Source organism: Dicentrarchus labrax, unplaced genomic scaffold, assembly GCF_905237075.1.
Source record: "Dicentrarchus labrax unplaced genomic scaffold, dlabrax2021, whole genome shotgun sequence".
NCBI classification, from domain to species: domain Eukaryota; kingdom Metazoa; phylum Chordata; class Actinopteri; family Moronidae; genus Dicentrarchus; species Dicentrarchus labrax.
In genome coordinates, this window is record NW_026136710.1 from 15,192,177 (window position 1) to 15,217,571 (window position 25,395).

The following is a 25,395-nucleotide window of genomic DNA, read 5'->3' on the forward strand; positions in this document are numbered from 1 at the left end:
GGACAATTCTGCAGCAGTATTATACAATAACTGGCTGCCATCGCACTAGATAATCAGGTAGGATACAATAGCTCTTTGATAATCAGATTGCCAGTGTGAGTGGGCTGAGGGGGGATGTTTCAAGGTGATTTTACCAGTCCTCCGACTGTGTGGCAAAACATCTGAAAATTAAATTCCTAAAATGTCTTTAAATAATTGATATTTGACAATGTGGTAGCAATGTTTCCAATCCAACTCAGCTTCTCAAAAGAGGATTTTTAACGACTTCAGATTCCAGGTTTACATCATTTCCCGAGTGACTATTGTCATAGATTATTTGATGTTTGAGGTAAATGTATATCCACAGACTGAGATAAAATTAATGGTAAAATGACATAATGACTTAAAATGATACATTTTTGCACTTTTATTGCTTCCATGATATTTGCTTCATAGTGCTTAAAATGATAAACAACTTGGTCACCATAGACATGCAGTCTTTTGCAGGCTTCTACCGCCCTCCTCTGGTGTTTTGATGTATGAGGATATGAGACGTATACTGTAATGTTGTGTTATGGATTAATATCATCGTCTGTTGCTATTGTTGTAATGTGAAATTATGTGCCCATTTATCATCTGCACCTGGCTGTGGAAAGTCCTTCCTCTCAAGGACAATGTCTGATAATTAAGTCATCTGTACTTGTCAGAAAATGCATCAACTCATCCAACCAAACAGAAACAAATGCATTAGTTTCCTCTTCTGATTACATTTTTGTGTGTTTAATTCTTGAGAGACTCGTACAATTAATGGAGTGTTCTGCCTTTATAAGTGGATTGAAGGAAGCAAGAGTTCTATTATTATTATTATTATTATTATTATTATTATTATTATTATTATTATTATTATTATATGTTCTTGTAATTACTGTAACATAAACAGTGATGTTGCAGGCATGAAACTAGTGATAATGAACCAGTCTGTGCAATTTATGCCAGTTAGAAACCAACTTACATTACTGCTGACATCCTAAATGAGTAAAGAAATCCAATGTGGTCAATGTGTTTATGTTCAATACAAAGGGAGAAGTAAAAAATTGGAATCAAGTAAAGACGGAGACCTTAATATTTGGGCCTTAGGGAAGCAGTTACATTAGAAAGGGCACATGCCATCCTGGCTTAGTACACAAATTTAATTATTAATTATTATTTTATTAAATTCATAAAATAACTGGGTCTGAATTGTATGACTTTTTTTCTTGCATTTGGCATGTTTTAACAGATTATAAGGATCTCATCATTCTAGTTCTTTAGTCACTATTCTCCATGCGAGCCTGGATGACTGACACAAGAGCCTTCTTCTTCTCATCTGCCTTGCTTTAAAGGGTCTCAAAAGGACCCTTGGAAAGCTGAAAAGAATTTTTTTTTTAACAGACAGAAAAGCTGTGCTGATTTTCCGCTGTTGGAAGCTCCCCCTCTACAGCCACTAAAGATAATGATAATAATCATGATGATAATGATGATGATAATGATGATAGTCCTATCCACCTAGTGGTGAGTTGAATAAAAAATAAATTGTGAGGTCACCAGTTAAAACCTTAATCAGGAGAATATGGTCTTATTCCCTCCTATTATAAATAAAGGGATTAATTCGATTATTTTAAAACCAAGTCCATGCTTGCAAACATTTTTTTTACCTTTCTTGCTTCAGTTGCTTCATTATAAGGATTCCTAGAAAGCAGTAGCCAGTAAAACAAACACTGTCTGATACACACATACTGTCACATGATGTTTCACACTGTTAATATTGAGAGACAATGTCTTATTTCCTAGTCTAAACTGAACTTGTTAAGGCCAAACAGATGTGAAGCATTTTCATTTTGGGACCGCTGAGGACCCCGGTCCTCTGACGTCAAACCTACAGCTGTAGTTGCTTGGCGCATGCGCATTGTTGCAGAGAGGCTAGACGCCGTCTGCTTTGTTGGGACCATCAGATGTTGTGACTTTCGGCGACTCCGCTGCTAATTGTAAGGGACCACGGGGGATATTCGCAGTCTTTGCTGGCTGGTAGACATTGTTAACCTCTGCTAAGTTCCCACCCAGCGCTTGTTTCGCCGTGTGGACGCGTTAGACGACAGAAGTGAGGACCCCCTGTATATAAACAAAACGCACCGAGCTGCTTTTTAAGGTGGCACGTCGAAGATAGGTGCGACAACAAGGCTAGTCCGATTCCTGTTTGTTAAGTTAGCTAACTTCGTGTTGGCGGTGTTGTCAGCGATGGAAATCACCATACAGCTTTGTTAGGAGTAAAACTCCGAAACGTATGCGTGCGAACATGAGAGAAGAGGACAGGTTGTTGTCAGGAAGGCAGCCCATGGCAAGTGAAAGAGGGGGTGAACATCCCTGCTGCTGCCCCTACTTGACAGAGGAGAAAGGAGCACTTGCTATCAAGAAGGGTGTCCTGAGGCCTCCTGGTCATTTGTCCGCGTCTAAGTAGTATATAAATCAGACTTTGGCACAATATGGAGACGGTGGGGAAATTTGAGTTCAGTCGGAAAGACCTGATAGGACATGGCGCATTTGCTGTCGTCTTCAAAGGCAGGCACCGAGAGGTGAGTATTGTCCTCGTCTACTGTTAATATTACTTGTTTAAAATATATTCGACTACAAACATGGACGAAATGAAAGGTCGCTTGAGTCGTTTGGTTGTATTGTTTGGAGTGAATCGTATTTTTTAGCCAACTGGTGTATTTGTTTTCATTGTACGGCCTTAAGAGGCCTGGTGGTGCATACAGGATGTTCCTTAAAATAACAGGCAGCTAATGGATAAAATGCTGAAATACTTTTTAGATGCTAACGACACCTTTTCCTGGTACACGGATATTTACTTTGTGAGGGTGTTTATTTGTCGGCACGTTTATAATGCAGATGATGCACGTCCATTATTGTGGCAAGTGTAAATGTAGAGCAGCAGACATACTTGTTTCCATTAGAAAGCTGCACACTGTAGCCTTGGATGAACATGTTGAAGCATGTCCTATACCTGGAATGAAAGTATAAATCATAACGCCACTGGTGGCATAATATATCAGTTATATCTGCTGAGGCCAATAAAACATGGGGAAATGTAGGCCTGTAGCACCTTTGTCGCTGCATTAGTAAATTGGCACACATCCATTTAACCCACAATATAGGATGTTGACATCTAATAGCATATATTGCAATGGGTACATAATACAATAAAGTCAAATATGCTGTCAGGTCAAAAAATGCACTGAAAAGGACACTGCATTGCATTGTAGGAAATGTAGTAAGTAAAGACTCACTGGCTGCTCTACAAAAATACCAAAGTAACCAGACCTCCTGGCTGATAACAGTCTCAGCAGATGATAAGTAATCTGTACCAAATTCCATTAAGAAAACCTTCTATCCACAGTATGAAGGCGGGACGCATAGACCATCAGTCAACAATAGTGTAATAGAAAGACAAATAGAGACAGAGACATATTGACAATGTAACTAATTTGCTCTACATACTGACACTTAAAGACAAAGACAGGAGATCATTATATACCGTACTGAGGCACAGTGCAATGCATTTGTTTTACCCAACCACAAAAATATATTGCATGTAATATTTCCTTCTAGAAGCATGACTGGGAGGTAGCGGTTAAGTGCATCAACAAGAAGAACCTGGCCAAATCCCAGACACTGTTGGGGAAAGAGATCAAAATACTCAAGGTAAATCAGAAGCTGTCAGAAAGCTCCCTTTTCCAAGAGTTCATTGGTTTCCAGTTATTAGGTTACTATATGTAGTTAAAACATGGATTATAAGGAGCACATACTGTACATTACATAGTAATGTGTGTAAACAAATATTTGTTTGTTTGAGACCAAGCACGAAGGGTGAACTGGGAAAAAAACCCAATGCTTTCTGTTTCTCTGTGAAATATGAGCAATATTTATCTCAACATTACATCTTGTTGAACATGGGGTTGTCATAGTGAAAGTAGATGTTCTCAAGTTTCATACAGACTATAGGCGTTGCTAAGTGGACTGTAGATGTTGGACAGCTCCTTTAATTCAATCATGTGAAAGAAAAATGAATATGCCATCCAAATAATGATTTCTTTCTGTCAATTCTGCAGGAACTGAAACATGAGAACATTGTTGCATTACTGGACTTTCAGGTATGTAATTGTACACTCACAAACGGCATATAGATCATGTCAGGAGCAGGCCGACTGCACACTGCCATGGCTTCTGTTTACATACATAATTATCACACCTCTTATTGTCCCAGTTTCATCAGTCTGTGCTCGCAAAGTAGAGCAGATGGATTGTTGTCTGTTCCACATGACCCACTTCTGCAAGCTGCATTAGACAGTTTTGTTTTTTCCTACTTGTTAAATGAGGCTTTGCTACATCTGTTTGTTCTAAAATCTGTTTCTGTTTCACCTTGTTCAGGCATGTTTTCTTCTGCTCTTTCATGTACAGCAAATCCTTGTAAAGTTTCAGTAAATACTTGTGCCTTTGTGTCCTGTTGAGCTCGTGTTTACAGTCTACAATCTACAGTCACATCAGCTGTTCCTGTTGGTCTCCTACATTCTGGCTTTCTGGGAAGTGTAGTTCCCTAACTTTTTACTGGTGCCAAAGGTGTAGACTAGGTGTTATGCTCCCACACAGCTACAAATATAGATACCAGTTTTTAACCTCTTAGCTCTGTGCCGCTCCAGACAGGTGTTCTTTTGTAAGGTGATGAATAAGAATTTGCTGTCACCGTGTGACATTTTCGCCTGTAGCTTAGTAACCAGTCTGTGGCAACACCTGCCAGGTAGCAGACAGCATGGCCCCCTGCCCCAACACAAACACATATCTTAACTCACCAGGTGTTTCTTTTGTCTTTTTGGTCCACGACTAACAAACTGCCATCTGCCATCTAAAAAACATCTAATGCACAGATTATGCTAATTTTAACATCAGAGAAGACTAGAATATTGCACAGTGGCAGTAGTTCAATACTGGGCTGCTCTGCTGTTGGAGCTAAAATTTTTGCAAATCATGTTGCAAGAATGTTGACATACATCCTGGGTCATAGATGTGTTTTGTCATAGATTGACAAAAATGTTTCTGGTCTCAACGTGCTCTCAGTTTTATTTATGAAATCATATTTGAAAATATATAATAATACCATGATACTGTAGGCTTCATTACTCTACCGGGAGATTTGTTTTGTTGATTTAAGTCGACCTTTCATCCTCTACCCTTATCTTTTATTGTCAAAGGACTTAGTCATCATGCAAAGAAGGCCACAAAAAAAGTCATGACCAGTGATGCATTGCATTCATATGCCGACCACTGCTCGCTGCTCAAACACCGCAGCACAGTCACCTTGTTATATGGATGGCAAATGGGGATTCAGCCGCTTTGCATCAAAAGCTTAAAGAAGAGTATTTGCAGCCCGTTATAATGCATATAATAATAATATCAGAATATTCCACTCTCTTATTTTAATAGTAAGTCAAAGTGGCATCTCTCTCCATGCGTCTAATAGTAGTCCGAGCTGTGCTCTAAGATTACATGTTTGTTTTTGCACAGCAGGAGACAGTGTGAGGTACGGAGCAGGGGATCCTACCATCCAGCTATCTAATTAGGTCAGGAGGAAACTGAAACCAAACCAAACACTGGACACCGTAGAGATACATTTAGTTTGATTTTCACATTCTGTCACACTGCCCTATCCAAATCAGTTTGAGAGTCAAACAATTGTGTTGTTGTAGATTGTCTTAGAGTTACAGGCAAACTCTAGTGGGACAGTCAAAGGATTTAAGCAATGCAGCAAGTTCCTTTTTCCTAACAGCTTTTGAGCAAGAGCAAATAGAAAATAGATGATAATCATCATTCAGTCATTTGAGTCATTTTTTGAGCAATAATACTTTCTCTTGTTCCAGCTTCACAGATGTAAGGATTATTGTAAATTGAATACATTTGACATTTTATAGACCAAACATTAAATCAGAAAAGTAACTAGCAGATTAAATGATAATGCATATAATCGTGAGTTGCAGCCCTTATGTAATGTTTTATTTAGACACACATTTCCACTCTCAGAGGAAGAGAGGACACTCCATGTGAACCAGGATGTAATTGCCCCTAGAAAGGTGACCTGGTGTCCTGAATATTTTATAGCAAACTGTAGCACTATAAATCTGTAATAATAAACCTTCAGCAGAACGCCTAATATGCTTTATCTGACAGAAGTATGGTGCTGCAATACTGTAACAGAGAGACAGCCTGTGGAAACCAGATGGTTGGCTCACCGATTGGCTGGCTGACTTGCTGTCCATCTTCTATAAAGCCAAAAACAACTAATTTCAAAATGCCTGACTCAGCTGAACTATACAAAACGGTCTGGCCTCTGACTGGTGGATTCAACAAGATACTGGGACGGGGTCAGAGTGAAAGACCGCAGTCATCTGTTGCCATGAGATAAGAAGGCTTTTTCAAGCAGGCCGCACTATGTTTTCTTTTTCAAAACTCTGTCTGGGAGAGAGGACAGCAGAAGGAAGTAAACAGATGTTAGGAAAGTGGCTGAAGCTCTGAATCCCCCACATGTGCAATATCAAAACTTATCCAAGCTGTTAGCAAACCAACAGCTATTTATTGTTTCTTGGTGGTGTTATGGGAGCTAATGAGTTTTAGCTTAAGGTTTTAGACAGTTGGCTTCTTCCTCCTGCCTCTCACTTGCTTTACCCTGTTGTTCTGACCATGCTTTTGACAGTGAAGCCAGGTATCCTATTCCCTAATTGTTTTTAGCTCAGTATTAATGTAGCAGAGTTGATAGTTTTCATATTTGCTCACTGATGCCAGGCATGTTTTCACTTTTCAATGTGCTGCTATTCAAATGTACACAGGATTCACAGCAAAGAAGAGGCCACATTTCTTTTGAAAGTCCACTGGTCTGGGATCCAGTTCTACACAATTCATACTTTTATGTCAGTTAATACTGTGCAAAGCTTTGATATTTGTAGACATCTGCCTCTCACTTGTGGTATTTTTGCAATTTTTCCTATATCTGTGACTTTTAAAACTTAAAAATAAAAAGTTGAATCCTTTCTTTTCATGCAACCTCTGGCTTTAGGCTGTCATTAGTTCTTTCTCTATTATTTTAATCTGAATCACTAGCTCAGTTTGCTTGACTGTGATCGGTGAGCACAACTGCCGCCTGTTCCTTCCTGTGTCTGTCACTGACGTGTTTGTTTACTCCCACTCTCTTATCTCGTCTCTCTTTAGGAAACTGCCAGCTCAGTGTACCTGGTAATGGAGGTAAGCTCACTCTGTGATGTTTGGCTTTGTGTGTTCAGCGCTGTATTGTCTCAGCTTTTGCAGGCAGCTCTGACAGGGCCTGGGCTATAATTAGCCGTGTCCTCGTGCACCATGAGGGGGGTAAATGGTCGAGGGGGGGAGGTTAATGGTCGCCAGTCAGCATCCAAATGCTGCTAGGTTTCTGCTGTGGCTTGATACTGTTTATCTGATAGAGAGCAACAGGTATGACAAGAATTGTCTGTCACGCTAGCTCTTCTTGTTCTAACAACATTCATGTAATCAGGGTTCGCACAAAGTCTTTAAAGTTTGGAGAATGCTTAATTATGCATTGCTTAAGAACAGTATAACAAAGGCAGGCCATATCAGATGCATTTCTTTTACTCCATTCCATTTATTATTACCTTCATTGTTTTGTTCATATCTCTGTGTCAAAGAAAAGGAAATTACTTGTGAGGCAACCTTTTAGAGCCTCACTTGTCATAACGCACCTCGTCCTATTCTGGGTTCATTCATATTGATGCCGGGAATAAGAGCAAGGGTATAAATCTGGAAACATGTCACTCTTCGGAAAGTCTCTGCTCTGATCTTGGGGGGTGGGAGGTGATGTCAGAGCCTTATTCACTATAGTTACCCTTCATGTTACCTGTGTTTCCTAATGTTATTCCTTTTCATCTCTCTCCTTTTATCCCCCTCCCCCCTAACCTCTCTTTCTAATCCCAGTACTGCAATGGGGGTGACCTCGCTGACTACCTACACTGTAAGTGCAATAAGACCAATTTACAATGAACTCAGGATGTCCAACAGTAGAATAATCTTTCCTTTCTAGATTGAACATCCTATAAGCAACCAATAAAGGCATTTAAATTGTAAAACCAACCCTCAGAAATTAAACAGTTATTCTTTAGAATATTGACAATTTGACAGGAGCTGCTAGCAAAGACATCAAGCAGTAGAAGAGAAAGAATTGTTTTTCAGGTTTGTTAGCTCTGCCGAGAAGATTGAAAGAGTGCAAATGAAAGGGAACAGCTTGACAGTAAAATATACGCCCCGAGGCTGCCATTCAGGTCACAACCCTAGGCTTTGTGTATGACCGCAGGAAGTAGCCTTTTATCTGGAGCCCTGAAAACAAAGACGGATTTGGTGCTTCAGTAACGCTTCAGGAGGACCTTAGGGCTTAAAATAGACTTCGACACACAGTGTAATAGACCACAGAGAAACATCCTCGCTGTATTCTTCTGTTTTTCACACATACAGTATGTGAGACATACATCATGTGCATACAGTACAACACCTCCTCACCTTGCAAATATGCTTTTGAGTCATCTCTATGATATCAAACTGGGAGCTTAATGTCGTTACAGTGTTTCCTCTATGTTGATTTTGGAGCCGCGGCCTGCCGCTGTTAAATTTCTGCCGCCACGGTATCAGAAATGGGGCAGACGCACAATGTAGTCACGGTTTCCTTTTAAATGATCCTGCCGACATAATGCACCCCCGTTGGCTGCCGCTCACATTGCAATTTAACAACAAGTAGAACTATTCAGAGGTTATTGGGGCTCTCCACTTTAACTCCACATACTGTTGTGTTGATGTAGCTTATTGTCAAAATGTTCGCTTTCTTCCAAGTTGACTATTAAACTAACAGCTCCACCAAAAACGTCACCGCGGTGGGTCCGTTTTAATTGGACAACGTTCAACTTGTCAGTTCTCAGCTCAACGTCCTGATATCAAACATCTGGAAACATTAAAACGGTAAATATATTTGTTTGTGTCGCAGCTAGGGTGGCCATTTCCTTCACATCAAAAAGGAGGACACTTTGTATACACGGGGACACGCAAGCAGGTATTTGTTTGGTATGATCCGGTTTTAAATTTTAATGTTTTTCCACCAGATTACATAAAGGTGCATACACATACCACATAGCTAATGATAAATATACGAGATACAGCTCATGACAACCTGCCCTTCCAATTCAGATTACATAGGTCTAATAAACATCATACAGAAACTGTTCTTAATGAATCAACACATGGCTCATTTGAATATTAAAATTAGCCATGTGTTGATAGGTCACGATGAAAATGTAACCAATGAAATTACGACCTTTTTAGTTATTTTCTCAAAGGAGGACAAATGAGTGTCCGGCTTAAGGCTGTGCCTGCAGCCGGACAGGGTGTTTAAAAGCCGGACGAATGGCCACCCTAGTGGCAGCGAAGTGTCACTTCTGTTTCAGACCTAAAACGTTTGTCAGGGGGTTTTGGACAGGCCTGCCCCCACTGCTACCAAAAATCCTAGAGGAAACACTGCGTTAAAATAAAGTCTGTCATAGGTTTGCCACATTTCATAAATTGCAGGCCTCTGAATAGCCAGTACACTCAACTTGTCTGAGGTGGGACTTTGTCAGTGCGGGAAACTGGACATCAGCCGCTAGCCGTTTGCAGACAAATTATAGCTGTGGCTGCTAACTTTGTCTGTTGAGTGCCTAGAGTCTAAATAGAGGACCTGTTTCAATAATAGGTGCTGCCTGCGTGGTTAAAAAAAAGGTTTCACAAGTGTTTTTGGATCTACTGCGGTCAATGAGCAAAACTTTTTTTCCTGGCCCAAGTCGAGCCTGAGCCTGGCTTTCAAAAGTCAGTTAGAAGGGAGGCAGAGCCAGAGAGAGGGAGGGATTCTCACATAGAACCATACTGGACTACTGTGAGATGATTGGAGGGAAGGAAGGGAAAGGGGGCATGAGGTGGCAGTGGGGTGATGTGAGACAAAAAAAAATCTTAGAGATATTTTTAGAGGTAGAATGAGATGTTCTGTTTTATGTAACATGGTCTGACTCCTAGATGTGTTCGTAAAACTAGTTTGATTTGCATAGATTTGAGACTCTAGGAAAGAGGGTCACTCAGTCCCTATCTGTCTACTATAGCTCCACCTTGTGTCCTACATCAATAATTAATTTCACATGCACAGTACACCTAGTATAGTTAACTTTGAGTTAATTAACCTTTTATTAATTTACCTCTTGCTCCTCTGCAGCCAAAGGGACGCTCAGTGAGGACACTATCCGGGTTTTCCTACAGCAGATTGCAGGGGCCATGAGGGTCCTACAGGCCAAAGGCATAATCCACAGGGACCTCAAACCCCAGAACATTCTGCTGTCCTACCCACCAGGACGCAAGTCTCACTCCAACAACACCTGCATCAAGATCGGTAGGTTTAGATAGTGTGTGAGTCTGTGAGCACGTGCACATGTCATTGTCAGGTTTCTGTTGTTGCCTTTTAACATAATGGGCTTATCCCAAAGTGCTTCAGAGTGACATTAAGACTGGACATTATAATCTCAAGAAAGATTGCCCCGATTAAACACATTTTATAATGTAGCATTGCTCAGTCTAACCCTGTAGTATCTATTGGTTAACACAACCAAAACAAGAACATAAAGATAGTCAGAGATAAAAAGAGAAAAAACATTTGAACATTTCACACATGAGACGACAGCCTGTGGTTGTTCATTGGGATTTAATAAGAACGAACCAGGACCCTCTACAGGAGCAAAAAAACTAATTGAATCTCATGAAGCAGCACATGGAAATCCCTATGCCATACTCAAGCTCTTTACAGACAGTTTTACTGCAGCAGGACCTAATAATGATTTCCCAGAGGTAATTTATTACACTAGGATTGTAAGACTAAACTGGTTAGAAGAGAATTGATTACCTAGATTATATATATAATTTCACATTTTCCCTCAGCAGTGTTGGTAGGCTTCCTCTGATAAAACACTGTTGGAAAAAAAAAATACCAAGAAGGGGGGAAACCTATTCACAAATACACTGTGTGTGAGTCTCATCAGTTTGACCGATTTGACCCAAAAGATGACGTGGGTGTAACAACAAGCAATCGCCGTAATGAGTGTCATGACCAAGCACAGAGAGACACGAGTGTGTGTTGTTCAGCTGTTTGGAAAGTCTGCTAATCCTTAAGCCTATTAATTCTTGTTCCTCTGGAGAGAATTAATTGCCCTCTGGGAGTGAAGTCTGTGGGCTTGTGTCAGTCCCAGCCACTGCAGAATGTTATGGCCTCACGACTCTGGGAAAACCTGGCTCAGTTGCACACACACACGCACACACATACAAACACACTCATTGTACCTAAATAGACGCAGGTACTGACACACAAGCACATTCAGTGTCACAGGAAGCACTTAAAAATGATGGTTTTGACTTGTTTAATAGGCTGTGTGCTTGTGCTTAACAATGTGAAGTTATTGTAATACCCACCTAAATGTAATACAATTAGTTTTATGATGAGTAGAATCAGCCAAATATTATGACTGATCAATACATTTTATGACTGTGCTTTTAATTCATAGAAATTTAATTTACTTGCTTTGGATAACTGAGATACACAGCAATTGTGAATATAATGTTTTTTATTATCAATGTCAGAGTCCTGCAGGGGTCCAGTTTTGCAAATCTGCACACTCAGAACCGGAACTGACCCGTTACCTACCGTTATCTCCAAGAAGAGCACATTTTTATTGTCACCCACTTCCCGCCCGCATTTAGTTTTTTTTTTACACGAAACTGTGAATTTCTATTACATTTTTTACCCGTTACACAATGTTTTTGTGGGTCACCCGGCAGGTAACCGACCCAGTGCAGGACTCTGATCTATGTGCTCTACTGTAGAGAAAACTCAACAGTACCTTTTGGTTGACGAGTATTTTATTCAGCCATAACTCCCAAGTGAGTGCGATAATGCTGAAATACCATCATACCTGTAATCACAGCGAAGATAAGATCTCCCTCTCAGCCATCATTGATAGAGTATTATAATGTATAGCGGCTGTTGAGTTGGGGACCTGCGGTAGAGGAAAATTAATTTTTGAGAGCACAAGGTGCAGTTTTATCTTTGGCAAGTTCTTTTCCATTTTCTCTTATTTCATGGGTTTGTGGTTGTCACATTTTCTGCATTTAATTCCAGCATTAAATGTTAACTCATCATCGTTCTTAATGCCCCCCACTTCCTTCCCTCCTTCACTGTCTCTCTCCACAGCTGACTTTGGCTTCGCCAGGTACCTTCAGAACAATATGATGGCGGCGACACTCTGTGGGTCCCCAATGTACATGGTAGGCACTTTTTATAGGTTTTATAGATTGGAATATTATTTTAACTGGATGTTACATCCAAGATCAGATTTGATGATGTCTGTGTTTTCGGTCAACCGTGGTGGTTAACGGAGTCTGTTTTGAACAGAGAAAGCTTCTCAGTTTTTTGTTTAAAAATATAAATGTTCTGTCCTTTCAAACAAACATGTTTTAGTCAGCTTGGTGCTAGTTCTTTTTACTTTACAGTGTTGGCTGAACACAGTCTTTTGAACAATACAGCATGGATAATACTAATTTAATAATCTCATTAATAGTTCATCAAAGAATTCCATCAAAGTGTTGAAATCACAATTTTTTTTCCTCAGGCTCCTGAAGTCATTATGTCCCAAAATTATGATGCCAAGGCGGACTTGTGGAGTATAGGAACCATCGTGTTTCAGTGCCTGACTGGGAAGGCTCCTTTTCAGGTAAACACACTACATTGACAGAATGTATACGGATTAATTAATTTGCTGTCACGAAAGACTGTGAAACACTAGTTCCTAGATTTGCAGTGGTTGTATCTGTGACATTATTTTGAAGACTGGCTGCTCATCTGGATTCTTTAAGGGCCTTTACATGATATCTGTTTTGCCAAGTGTGTGAACAATGTGCACATATACGTACGTTATGTATGTTACACAAGACAATGAAATTGAAACAAATGTTTTAATGTGATGGAAAATGTGCAATAATTTGCAGTCCTACCAAAGAAAGTGGATTAACATAAAATCTCGCTGAATGTTGTTGTTTTCATCCTCTCCAGAAACGGCAGCTCAGTCTGTTTGTTGAAAGTATTCCAACAGACTGTCTCTTCTCTCCAGATCATGTGAAAGATGAGCGTGAACCTAGCAATTGGCCTCGGCTGACTTTGACGATGCTGTAAAAGATGAAACGCATAACTTCTAACAAACTACCTTCTCTAAACGGGTCCAGCAACATTTCTAAAACTACCTGAGTAGCTTCATTCTATGCTTCGCTGACAGGCATGTTAAAACATGAGGAATTACAAGTGACTGAAGCATGTCATCAATAGTGCCTGGCTTCGGGTTCAGTTTATGCAATGGCAGCACACTGCGCCATGACCCTACGTGTACATACACATACTTATACTTTGGTAGACATTTACCTGTTTTCCACTGTCTCTGATCTTTTCTTGTCTTTAGGCTAGTAGTCCCCAGGACCTCCGGCTGTTCTATGAAAAAAACAAGACTCTCAGCCCCAAGTAAGCAGTTACAGTGAGATGATAGTGTGTTTATTTTTCATGTGATTCACAATTGTTTTGGTAAAAGTTCATCATGTTTTTCTGCATTTATTTTATAGATTTTGATTATAAGAAGTGAGGAACTTATACTGAATAGAATAACTAACAAAAAGTGAGGCTCTGACCTAAACTCTTCCCCATTATCTTTGTAAATGCTGCCAGTTACGTCCATGCCAGCAGGGTTGTTTTAACAGTTGAACAGCAGTTAGTTTACAACGTTGTTAGAGATGACAAACCTGCAACAACCTAGTGTTTTACAGCACAGTGTCTGGAAAGGTTCTTCATTTAAGTGTCTCACAGCTAACTTATAAAAAGCCTACCACCAAAAAGTCCTGTTTTCAGGAATGTTGACAACCAAACTAACTGTGAAAGATAGCATCCATTTGGAAAAGTTTATTGTTAATTTAATCATCTGTAGCAGATGAAGATTCTTTTTTGGTTCTGGTAAAAACATAGAGTAAACCAAGTGTTGCTATATCTGTAGTAACAGATTTCTGTTGTATTATTCTACCTTTGATCAAGTTCGTCTCTGATTGTGGTATTATTTGTTATCAGCATCCCCAGAGAGACTTCAAGCCATCTGAGGCACCTGCTGCTGGGTCTGCTGCAGCGCAACCACAAGGACCGCATGGACTTTGGTTAGTTAACATCAAACACAGTAAAATAAATAAAATACCACCCCTGTATGGTATTAATGCAGACCTACACTTATCTTGTCACATTACCATAACAGCAGATGTAACAAATATTCCTGTGATTGTAGTGTTGAATAAAGGAATAAGTAATATTATGTATGTCTATTACTGTATGTGCGATGCTGTAGTTCACTGTTGCATAGATTCTCAATGTAAGAAATGTTGTTCGGCCTCACTACCTCTTACTAATTCTACTTATCCTGTTGATAGATGAGTTCTTTTGTCATCCTTTCCTGGAGGCTAGCTCATCCATGAAAAAGAGTAAGTAAACATACAAAATACACTGATGCTTTTATTCCGTTTAAGAAGTAGAGTCAACCACATAGTGATGTGAACATAATAAGAAAAACTTGAATTTCTTGTCAGCAAAACACCACCAGTTATGACATGTTAGGTGCCCTGTGGACTTGTAAACAAACAAAGTTTCTGTTTACATTCAGTGTTTCTCACCAAAAACTGCATCCTTGAGTTCTCTAATGAATATGTTGCGTTTTGTTACAGCAACTCCTACTGTGTCCATGACCTGCTTCCCAAGCTCTGCATCAGGCAGCTCGTGTAGCAGCTCCTCCACCTCTCACCTCGCCTCACCACCGGTTTGTGTTTATTATTCCTCTGTTATTTCTCTTTGTTGCTCTGTCTGTACCCGAGTAATGAGGCAGTGTTTTTTTAATGTGCAGTCATAGACGCCAACCAAGTCAGCACCTATTTGGCCTTCCCTCGCTGTTAGTTTCTTTTATGCTTTCTTTCTTTGTTTATCTACTGCTTTCTGTCTCCCTGTCCCTGCAGCAGTCTCTTGCTGAGGTTCAGTATTTGCGTGCCAAAGCTCTGGCCTCCCCTACCCAGGAGGCCGCTGGTTTTCTCCTCAAGGACTCGTCTGGAGGGGGCGGCAGCAGCAAGAACTCCTCCTCCTGTGACACAGATGACTTTGTCATGGTGCCTGCTCACTTCACCAGTGAGGACGCATTTTTATTTTCCCTTTGTTAATGTCAAATGCAGCTGTACATAATCATCACCTTGGCTCAGTTATATGGAATTACTGCTGAAGTATTTTAGGTCATCTTTTCGTAGACTAGCTTGTATATAGCATTTCATAAGCTTGGAGCATGAGACATCCATTTCTGTGTCATTCTTTTCAGTCTCTGTTCGTAATATTTATTATTCATGTAATACAATCTGCAATACTAGAGGAAATGCCTGTTTCACTAATTTTGCTGTTCTTTTAATTTTCCTGGTTTTCCAGCGGGTGAGCTGACATGTGAGAGTAAAGTGCTGCCGGACAGCCTGATGAACAGTGGGTAAGATACAAGGATCCGTTACCATTGCCTGAATTAAACTTTTAGTTAATGTGGTGACACTGTTACAAAATACAGCAGCTAATGGAGAATAATTAACTATCTGACATTACATTTATAGTAAAAGTGAGAACATGTGCTTTCTTTTTCTCCTCTTTAATCAGCTCTCTTCTGGCTTCTGCTGGTCTGTGTAGCCAAGCCAAAACACCACCACACTCACCTTCCTACAGTGGCTCTCCAAGTCCTGTCAGGTAACCGCACAAAGCTGAATATTTGGTTGATACACACAGTGCTGTGTATCTCAGAGAGATCAACGCTGTTTAATCTCAAATCATGTTATCCTTACACACAATGCAATGTTTGTTTTTACATTGCAAACATTGTACAAGTTTGGCAGGATTGTCAGTAACTGAATCTCTCCTCCAAAATATTTGGTGTTCCTGTTGAAAGTGTTAAACTTCTCAGTGTCCACTCACCAACTCTCTCCTCTGTGGTCTGTTTCCCTCTGCACTCTGTGTTCTTCTCGCTGTTGCTGGCAGGCCCAGTGAGTTCCCGGGAGGTAACTATGGTGGTAGCTATGGAAACCATGGCCAGTCATTGCCTATCCCAGTCCCCACTCAGCTTCAGAACTACCAGCGCATGGAGCAGAACCTCCATTGTACCAAACAGGATGGCTCACCACGGTCTGTATCCACATACACACGCATACACAAGTCCCAACTAAAGTGAAATTGTATTTACATTTCTTAACGTGACCGCAGCGACTCATGGATTTTATATTATTAGGCTGTCGACACCAGTGCGTCGCTGCAGCAGTGGAAGCTCGTTGGGCTTTGGTCGGACCGGGCCTTCGCCACCCTATGGGCAGGGGGCAGTCACCACCAATCGCAGGTTTTCCCTGGGAGGCGCCAGACCTTTCCAGCTCTCCCCTCAAGGTAGCTCAGCGGCTAATCTTCACATTCTAAACCAGATCACAGCACATCTTGAATGAAATATTTGGATGATGTATCATGATCACTGACCAGTTTGGAGCTAACTGTTTGCTGGCGTTATTGTAGTGCAACTGTGTGAAAGGAGTAGTGTTGAGTAATTCAACCAAAGTGGGATTTGTCCATCTCAGATATTTAATTTGAAGGATTTTAGAGGCCAGACGAGCTGAGAGTATTCAGTATAAATATAAAAGTTTTCTTTTTTTAACTTTTTGTAGACCACTTGATTAGTCAATTAAAAGATTGATTGATTGATTGATTACATTGATTAATCCTTTAAGACATTCATGAAGCAGAAATACTCTACACTTGATGATGATTTGGGGTTTTAAATCATTGTAAATTGAGTTTTGGACTTTTGCTTGGACAGAAGACATTTAAAGACATAATTTTGGGCTCTTAAAACTTGGATCAGTATTTTTTTTATAGACTAAATGGTAAATTGTTAGGTGCAGCCCTAGAAAGGCAATTGTCTTGTTCTAGGTGGTGCCTTGAAAATCCTCTGAACACAAAGAGGGAAGTAAGGTTGTGGTTAGCATTTGCCAGTGTTTGTCTGAGTCATTCTGGTTTTGAAAGTTAATGGTAGAGAAAATGAACCAACCTCCTACATACACAAACACTGTCGTTCTCACCACCAGTTGCTCTATGCTCCTCTGCTGGCACAGTCCTTTAGCTGTCTGGACGTGCACGGCAGCGAGGGAGTAAGGCAGGACTTGTCTCTTCATAGTTGTCTTGGTAGTTGTCTGGTTGTCATGTCTGACATTTGATTTTGCGATGCCACCTGCTGTGCAAAAGCAAAAATATTCTGTCCGTCTGACATCCCATATCCCACAGCTCCTCAGCACGTTGAAACCCGGCCAACTTCTCATCAACACCCACAGGCGACAGGACTGGGCACACGGCTCCACAGTGCCCCCTGTTTGTTGGAGGGTGCCAGTGGGGGTGGTAGGCAAAAGATCAGGAAGCAGCACTCGGACCCGGTGGTAGCCCCCCCGACAGGCCTGATGACTCTCCGCCCTCTACACTCTTCCCCAAGACTCAGTGAGCTGATGCAGCGTAGCCCCCTCCCCACCATCCTGGGCTCTCCTTCTAGGGTGAGTCAGTTGTGGGTGTGTGTGCATGTGTGTGTGCGTGTGTTCCCTTGAGATACACAGGACGAGAAAAGCCTACCAAGCAGTTTAAACAAACCTCTGGTGCCTATTTCCTCTCTCTCTCTCTCTCTCTCTCTCTCTCTCTCTCTCTCTCTCTCTCTCTCTCTCTCCTCAGGCCATCCCTCCATTTGAATTCCCCAAACCTCCCAGTACTCCGAACCTTGTGACCTTCCTGACACAGCAAGGTTTGGTGATCGGCTCCCCTTGCAGCAGGACTGCCCCGGTAGAGCCCAGAGACCCAGGACAACAAGCAACAACACCGGTCACCCAGCCTGCCCACTGCCTCCACAGACTGGCTGATGATACCAAGAGCTTTGGAAGGTTAGATTGCTGTTTTTGCTCTTGTTTTCTATTTATGTTTACCACATTGATTCTGTATATCCAGGAGGGATTGATTCCCTTTAGATACTGAATAGACACAAGTGCTTATGCAGTGGCGAACAGTTGAGGTTTTAAACAAACAAATTGGTTTATTATATATGAAGCTTTTTTACAGTAAATCCTTTACATTACATTGAAGCTGCATTCAAATTGCCCCATTTATGCATTCTTCTCATGTATGTCGAAGAAAGGTCAAAACAGGGATATTGAACCTACTGGAGTGGATAGAAGCACTGTTAACTGTTATAGCTAGCTGGGAAAGAGAAGTAAATGAACGGAAAGGAAATATTTATTAAACAAGGATGTTTGCCTTATTCACATCACTTTCTTCCCTTCTATGCCCTCTGTCCCTGTGTTTCCTATGTCTTTGGTGCAGGTCTCAGAGTGCCGGTCGTCTGTCTGACATGCTGCTGATGGCTGCATTTGGACCAGGCGGACTTGTCGGTGACCGTGGCAGCGCAGAGAACCTGACCTCTGAAAAAGCCATAGACATAACAGGTAGGCACGTTTGACGATTGACAATATCAGACATGTAGTGTGCAGATTATTATTTCTGTTTTTCACAGTACTTCAGTCCAGCACCTAGTATTTATCTCTTCTGGATGTGTGTGCTCTTGTATACTTTTTCCAGTGTATTTACTTGGCTCATTCCAACGTTCGACAGGCTTACTTCAGGATTCGATGCATATAAAAAACCACTGATATAACAATGAATTATTAGGTCTGCCCTACCTTTAATCATTGCTCTTCCCTGCCCTCTAGTGCCCCCCAGTGGTGGGGGAGGCCTTGCACCTTGCTCCAGCAGCCCTGCACAGGTGGTTTTCACTGTGGGCTCTCCTCCCAGTGGCAGCACCCCACCTCATACCTCCAGACAGAGGAAATACTCAGGTAGCACATGCACATCTTAACGCAGCTGAATACAAGTAATTTGTCTTCACATCCCTTCTGTAGCAAGTGGGAATCAAATTCCACTTACAAAGCAGCATTAGTATTACGCTCTGCACATTGTGCAACATAGGGCACTGAGAGGCTGTTACTTTAATTTCGCATGATGTGGAAACTGAATTAAAAAAATGAAATTAAGCCCCACTGTGGAGAGATGTAGTCACATTTAGGGAGTAATAACCCAAATGACTAAACACACAATTTTCAGATTGGTAATTGGCACTTAGTATGTATGAAAGGAAAAGTTCATGTAGCTCCTGGTGGATGTTGATCATTAACATCATTAAAGCTTGGACAGTGGTTAGCAACGAGGGTTAATACCAAAAACAACAAGCAGCATAGCAGCAAAAATGCTTGATGAAAAGAAAATGTATATTAAATACATTTTGTTTTGCCATGTCTTTTTGTGACTCCTGCAGGCTCATTTACTTCAGTCAGCCCCGCAGGCTCCTTCACAAGCCGCTACCCACAGACAGGCACCTATCTGGATGGCTTTGAGGCTCCTTCTAGTCCTCGCTACAGTTTCACTGATCCTATCACAGCCAACATGGGTGGTGCTGTAACTTTCGAGCCTCCTGAACTGCCTGAGGAGACGCTGATGGAGGTGAGAAACAGGTTTTATACACAGATCTGGAAAGTTGTGAAAGGGGAGTCATCCCCTTGATCCTGTGTATTCTATTTATGTATGCAGCAGTGACTCCTTTTGTTTAGTACATCAATCAGAGGTTCATTCTCACGAAAACTTGAAATGAAGAATCCCTCTAGAGACTGTAGACTGTGAGAAAAATAGAAAAAAAGAGCATAGTGCAGTTGAAGTTTCTTTAGCTCAAGTTATTTCGGCAAAATGACCTGAAGTGGAATCTGAGAGAGGTATAATGTAATAATAATTATTTATAATAATTTCTCCTGTTAATGCGGACTGAATGCAAAATCACATTCTGGTGTCCTCTGTTTAAAATTCTATGACTAAACCACCTCCTGCCTCTGTCTGTCTCTGAGTGCAGCAGGAGCATACAGACACTGTGCAAAGCCTGCGCTTCACGTTGGATTTCGCCTGCTGTCTGATGGAGGTGGCTGGAGCGCGTGGTGTTGCAGTGATGGGAGAACTGGGAGACATTTCTCATCCCTCCCTCTTTCAGCAGCAGAGCCTTGTAGCAGATCAGATAAGCTCACTGAGCCGAGAGTGGAGGTAAGGCCACGGCTGTGAGTCTTTGTTTATGGCAGTGATGTTGTTTATCCAGTGTGGATGGGAAATTATTCCAGTGTGGATCTTTTGTCTGAATTGAGAAATAACCTCAGGGACAAAGCAGTTTTTTGTAATTGGGCAAATAGCAAAAAGATTTGTCAAGTCAGACGTTCATGTTGCAGTTAGGAGATTTGTAGAGCCTACTCAGGAGTACTGACTGAAATAGAATTTCTGCTGCTTGGTATAACACAAGCTTGAATGCATTTTTGCATCAGAGCAAACAAAGACATGCTGACATAAATAAATGAAAATTTAAAGAAAAAGTGGGTTGTAAAAATGGAATGCAGAGAAAAATGAGGATGAGATGTCAGGGAGTTAGATAATGGGGAGCATGTTGTTTAATGAGAAAGACTTGGCTATACACATTATTTATACAGATATTTGACCAACTTTTATAATTGAACGGCAGAATTGTATTGTTTCAATTTCATGTCTCATTTGTAAATGTATAATTGAGTTTTAAGGACTGTGTGTGTGTGTGTGTGTGTGTGTGTGTGTGTGTGTGTGTGTGTGTGTGTGTGTGTGTGTGTGTGTGTGTGTGTGTTTCTCTCCTCAGTCATGCAGAACAGCTGGTTCTCTACCTTAAGACTGCAGAACTCTTGTCAACTGCCTTACACACAGCCATGGAGCGAGTTAAACAGGGAAAACTCTACCCCTCTGCTACAGTCAAACAAGGTATGAACCATTTCATTTTGGTAGGGTCTTGTTAAGGTTATCTTAAAGCAGAAGTTTTGATTGTAACAGAATGCATTTGCTTGTCCATATACAGTAGTGAGGAGGCTGAATGAGCTGTACAAGTCCAGTGTGGCATCCTGCCGCTCACTCAGCACCCGTCTGGAGCGCTTCTTTTCCAGGAAGCACCGTCTAATGGACCAAATCACCTCCATCACAGCTGAACGGCTGCTATTCAGCCACACTGTGCAGATGGTAAGCCAGAAGAAAAATGAGACAGCTGGGAAGCAGAGAAGGAGACGAGGGTTACTGACCAGCAGGCCACAGCGTAATCATTCAGATAGACAGACTGTGTCTGTGGGAATCTAGTGAATAATTAGCCCTAGCATGTTACCAATTTAAGTTTATATGGCATAAATATCCTTCCTACCCGTCCATATTTCTCTCTAGCAAGCTCCAAGCATTTTCTCCCAAACTATTGCTTTATGGTCACAGGATATTGTAAAAAAACTAAAGTAATTGGATAGTATTTAGAGTACTATATATAGACAGCTAAATGTATTTGTATATTCACTCAGGAAAAAGTAATACATAGAGCAACAGTAACAGCGTTACTGGGGTTTATTACATGTCCCAGCAACATTATATTGATATTTTAATCAATAGTAATGTATTAACTTCAGCATCCTGGTGTCATCTCAGGTTCAGGCTGCTGCGCTGGACGAGATGTTCCACCAAGGTGAAGCATCGGCCCTGCGCTACCATAAAGCTCTCCTGCTGATGGAGGGCCTGTCTCTGCTGCTCACTGAACAGGATGACATCCTCAGTGTTAGCAAATGTATGTCTGTCTGCCAGCTCCAGCAAAAAAATCATCTTGAAAACTGTTTTGTTACGTAAATGTGTACAATATTTTACCGTAACGCACATTGACAAAACAGAACTAACCTGCATGTCTTTGGATTTCAAACCGTAACATAACACCTGGAGGCTACCCATGCTAACACAGCATGGAAATGACTTGCAATGCTAACCCCACCCACTGACTTGTTTTCTTCACCCTTTCTTTTTGTGTCTGCAGGTAAGGAGTGCATTGAACGTCGCCTCACAGCTTTGCAGTCAGGGCTCTGTGTTTGAGAGTCCTACGCTGCCTCTTGGAGTGTGGATATGATGTCAGTCATCTGCACCCTGCACATTACCATTACAAACCAAAATCTGCACCCACGTCTCATGGTTTTCACTTAGACATGCTTTAGTTTTCACAAGAAAACTACAAGACTTTGATGAACCTCAAGGAGTTGTGCTCTTCTCTAAATGACTTGCCATTCGGCTCAAGTTTTGGATAGTGGCAGCGACTTCCCCAACACTAAACTTGTACCAGTGTTGGACACGAAGCACTTGTGCTGTGAAAGAATGTCTGCGCTCTCGTCCACGTGAGAGGACTTTGCTCCTGGCACTGAATATGATATGTTTTGCCAAGAAGAAGCTTCCCTTCACTAGGCGTAACACATGCAGGAACAATTATTGCCAAGTAGTCACATACCCACATACCATACTTATCTAAACATAAACAGATAGCGTTTTGTTGGGCAAATATTCATGCTACAAATTTGCTATAGGCGACTCTATAGACAAAATGTTCTTTTTTACCAAGTATCAGTAACTGGAGGGAATGTACAGAATCCACTGTACACATACAAGACAGAGAATGGATAAGTATCATTCTCATCAAATGTATGTTTTTCATACACCGTTTGTTTGCTTTCCTGGGTTTACCTTTTTTTGGTTTTGTAGTGCATTCGAGCACTATTACAAAACTGTTGCCAAAATGACTAAAACATGTTGTTTCATTTTTGTGTTGGGTGTTATCTTAGATTCGCTGTAGGTAACTATGCTGGTTTGGGCACTTTATTGATTCTATACTAGCTTAATGTCAAAGACCACGTCCTATCATTGAAACAATGATGTAATTTTGTTTTGTTAAATGGTGGCAGGTAGTAAAGGCAGATAATGGGTCCAGAAAACACTCACTACCCCACTGCTACATGCAAAATATAGCTTTTAATTCAAGAGGGACTGAAAGTGGTCTGTTGGCATCCCTGATCGCAATCATGTTAAAGATGCTGCAATAACCTGGGATGCATTCCTCAGGTGTACAGAAGCTTCGATGCTGCTGTTGCTGGTAATTTCTTCACACGATTCCATACTCTGTCTGTTTGTATGTTATCAATCAATCACGTCGAAGTTAAGCAAGTATAATCAGATTTGAATGTAGGGCTGACAGGAGAGAAAGAGCGGTAATATTAGCCAAGTGTTAAATTTAGAGTTGTCTGAATGTTTTTGCACTGTTGAAGTACTGTAGAGAACGATCTTGAGTGGAACATGCTAAACATGTTCAGTTTTTGTAGATACCTAGACAGATTTGCTTATTTAGGTTTACTAGACTTTTGCAGTTTTAGTTGTATTGTAGTTACTGTCATAAGGTGTTTGGTGTGAGAATGTTGACTCAGAGATGGTATAAGCTATGAAACCTTAGAAAGATTTCTTTAAGAAGAAAAAGGAAAAGAAAAATCGCTTTAGACTGAAAGAAGGATTTGCATCGATTGTGTCATGTTCTATTTCAGAGTAGTGAGTATGTGTTTGATTTTGAAAAGTGTTCTGCTGATTTGGCGTGCTAGATGAAATTTTTATTTTACCTAAAATATATTTGTATTGTCGATATTGACCTCATTGACAGGATTTACTCCCCTAAATTGTGGGCCAATGGGAAGGGTCGACTTCTGCTTTCAGAGAGAGAAGTTTGTGTGCATGCACGTGTGTGTGAAGTGATGTGTGATGTATTAATAGACAGTGGGATTTGCTCCATACAGAACTAATGACATTGCTCTGTAACAAGATGTGAATGATTTGATTTTTACTCCAGTTGACTTGCGTGGATGTAGGTGACTCTGGGTAAGATCCCACTTTAACATATGAAACTAAAATATCCCTTGAAAACAGATGGATCCTCTGGTGTAACCCAATGCCAGGCCCTAGTACTACTTTCTTTTCCCTGAGGTTTATTTTCCTCTGCCTTTTTAAATTAAGATGGTAATGAAGTGCATATTTTAGAGTAAGGTGTTGGTGTATGGGGAGGGCCGAAGATGGTTTACGCTGAGATTACGAAGCCAATATAGTAGCACTGTCAGCAGAACAGAGCGGAGGAAAGGGTTTTTACTCAGTGAAGATTTCTCTAAATATACATTATGTGTATTTGCTTTGTGGCCTTTTGTATTTTGTCAGCGAACTTCTGAAATGTTTGCGTGTTTCAAATGTTGAGCGTAAATTCCTAATATCGACTCATCCACTGGCTCTCTGTCTCTTACACATGCTGCTCTGTTGGCCTCTTACCTTTATAAAACCGATGCATGTGTCACTTTTTATTGTTCCCTACAATCATTGCCATCGGCCAGCCTAACGATGATTATCTTGCGTAGGAGTCAAAATCGCCATAAAAAGAATTCGAGCAGCAGTCGAAATAAAAAGTATAATGGTGGAGTACAGCAGGTTGGCGCAGGAAGTGGAGATGGGGCTTGACAAAAGGGCACGTAGCCACTCTGCTGAAGTGCCCTTGAGTGAAATACTGACTCTACCAGCTACTGTTCAAAGTATAACATAAAGATTAAATGAACTATAACCTTCATGAAGATTCTGCTATGTGCACTCCCATAATAGAGCCGTCAATTATTTGGATTATTCTTTTTTTTATGTTTGATAAGAACATACCTGAATGTTTTAGTTTTGTGTTTTCACTTTACTCATTCTGTATTACCTGTAAATATTGTAAATTAAGTTATTGTTGTTATTGTGTATATGATGCTGCAGGCATGGAGAGGACAGTACCATACCACCTTTACATTTCCAAAGAATAGCCCTTCTGCTGATCTTCCATATTGTCTCTTACTGTTGCAAAATCATTTTAATGTTGTCATATCTATGACAGACACACTATCTCAGTGTCCCTTTGTGTGATGTAACCTTTACTGTTTGAGAGTTGCAACATGAATAAAGTGAAAGGAAAGGTAATTTGTCTGAAGATGACGTGAGTTTCGTCTGCGGTCATGTCCCCTCGGTTATGGAGTTTGAAGTCTCCTTTAGAAATCCTTAGTGCCGTCAGAACCATGACATATGCTACGTATGATCCTATACACCTGATCCTGACCTACTGTACAAGGGAGCTTGACGGGCAGCTAGAGCTACTCTCTGTGCTGACCTATTAAACCTCCCGCTAAGACCAATTATACTGGATATTAGGGACTTTAAATTAAGTCTATTTAAAG

At 40.9% G+C, this 25,395-nt stretch overlaps 1 protein-coding gene across 6 annotated transcripts; it reads left to right on the forward strand.

Moving 5' to 3' along the window:
• Positions 1–1,920: 1,920 nt before the first annotated feature.
• On the forward strand, positions 1,921–25,141 carry ulk1b (unc-51 like autophagy activating kinase 1). Of its 6 annotated transcripts, none has more exons than XM_051411581.1 (28): positions 1,921–2,588; positions 3,625–3,717; positions 4,125–4,166; positions 7,270–7,302; positions 8,023–8,059; positions 9,080–9,145; positions 10,331–10,504; positions 12,353–12,426; positions 12,771–12,872; positions 13,611–13,669; positions 14,264–14,346; positions 14,614–14,664; positions 14,905–14,996; positions 15,190–15,355; positions 15,635–15,698; positions 15,860–15,946; positions 16,235–16,378; positions 16,482–16,630; positions 17,519–17,778; positions 17,951–18,156; positions 18,593–18,714; positions 18,979–19,104; positions 19,581–19,765; positions 20,166–20,350; positions 20,964–21,082; positions 21,177–21,334; positions 21,782–21,917; positions 22,158–25,141. In XM_051411581.1, the coding sequence occupies exons 1-28, from the start codon at positions 2,499–2,501 to the stop codon at positions 22,211–22,213; spliced, it is 3,159 nt and encodes a 1,052-aa protein (XP_051267541.1). In that variant the 5' UTR covers positions 1,921–2,498; the 3' UTR covers positions 22,214–25,141. The 6 variants fall into 6 exon arrangements, with proteins under 6 accessions (XP_051267541.1, XP_051267543.1, XP_051267542.1 ...); XM_051411583.1 differs by having other exon boundaries at positions 15,644–15,698; XM_051411582.1 differs by having other exon boundaries at positions 3,628–3,717.
• Positions 25,142–25,395: the final 254 nt, after the last annotated feature.

Excerpts from the sequence above, each read along its gene's own strand:
- ulk1b (XM_051411581.1), top strand. The coding sequence starts at position 2,499 with ATGGAGACGGTGGGGAAATTTGAGTTCAGTCGGAAAGACCTGATAGGA. Across the intron at positions 15,356-15,634 it reads GGTGCCTGCTCACTTCACCA|GTTTTCCAGCGGGTGAGCTG; the intron begins GTGAGGACGCAT and ends TTAATTTTCCTG. Across the intron at positions 17,779-17,950 it reads TCCTGGGCTCTCCTTCTAGG|GCCATCCCTCCATTTGAATT; the intron begins GTGAGTCAGTTG and ends CTCTCTCCTCAG.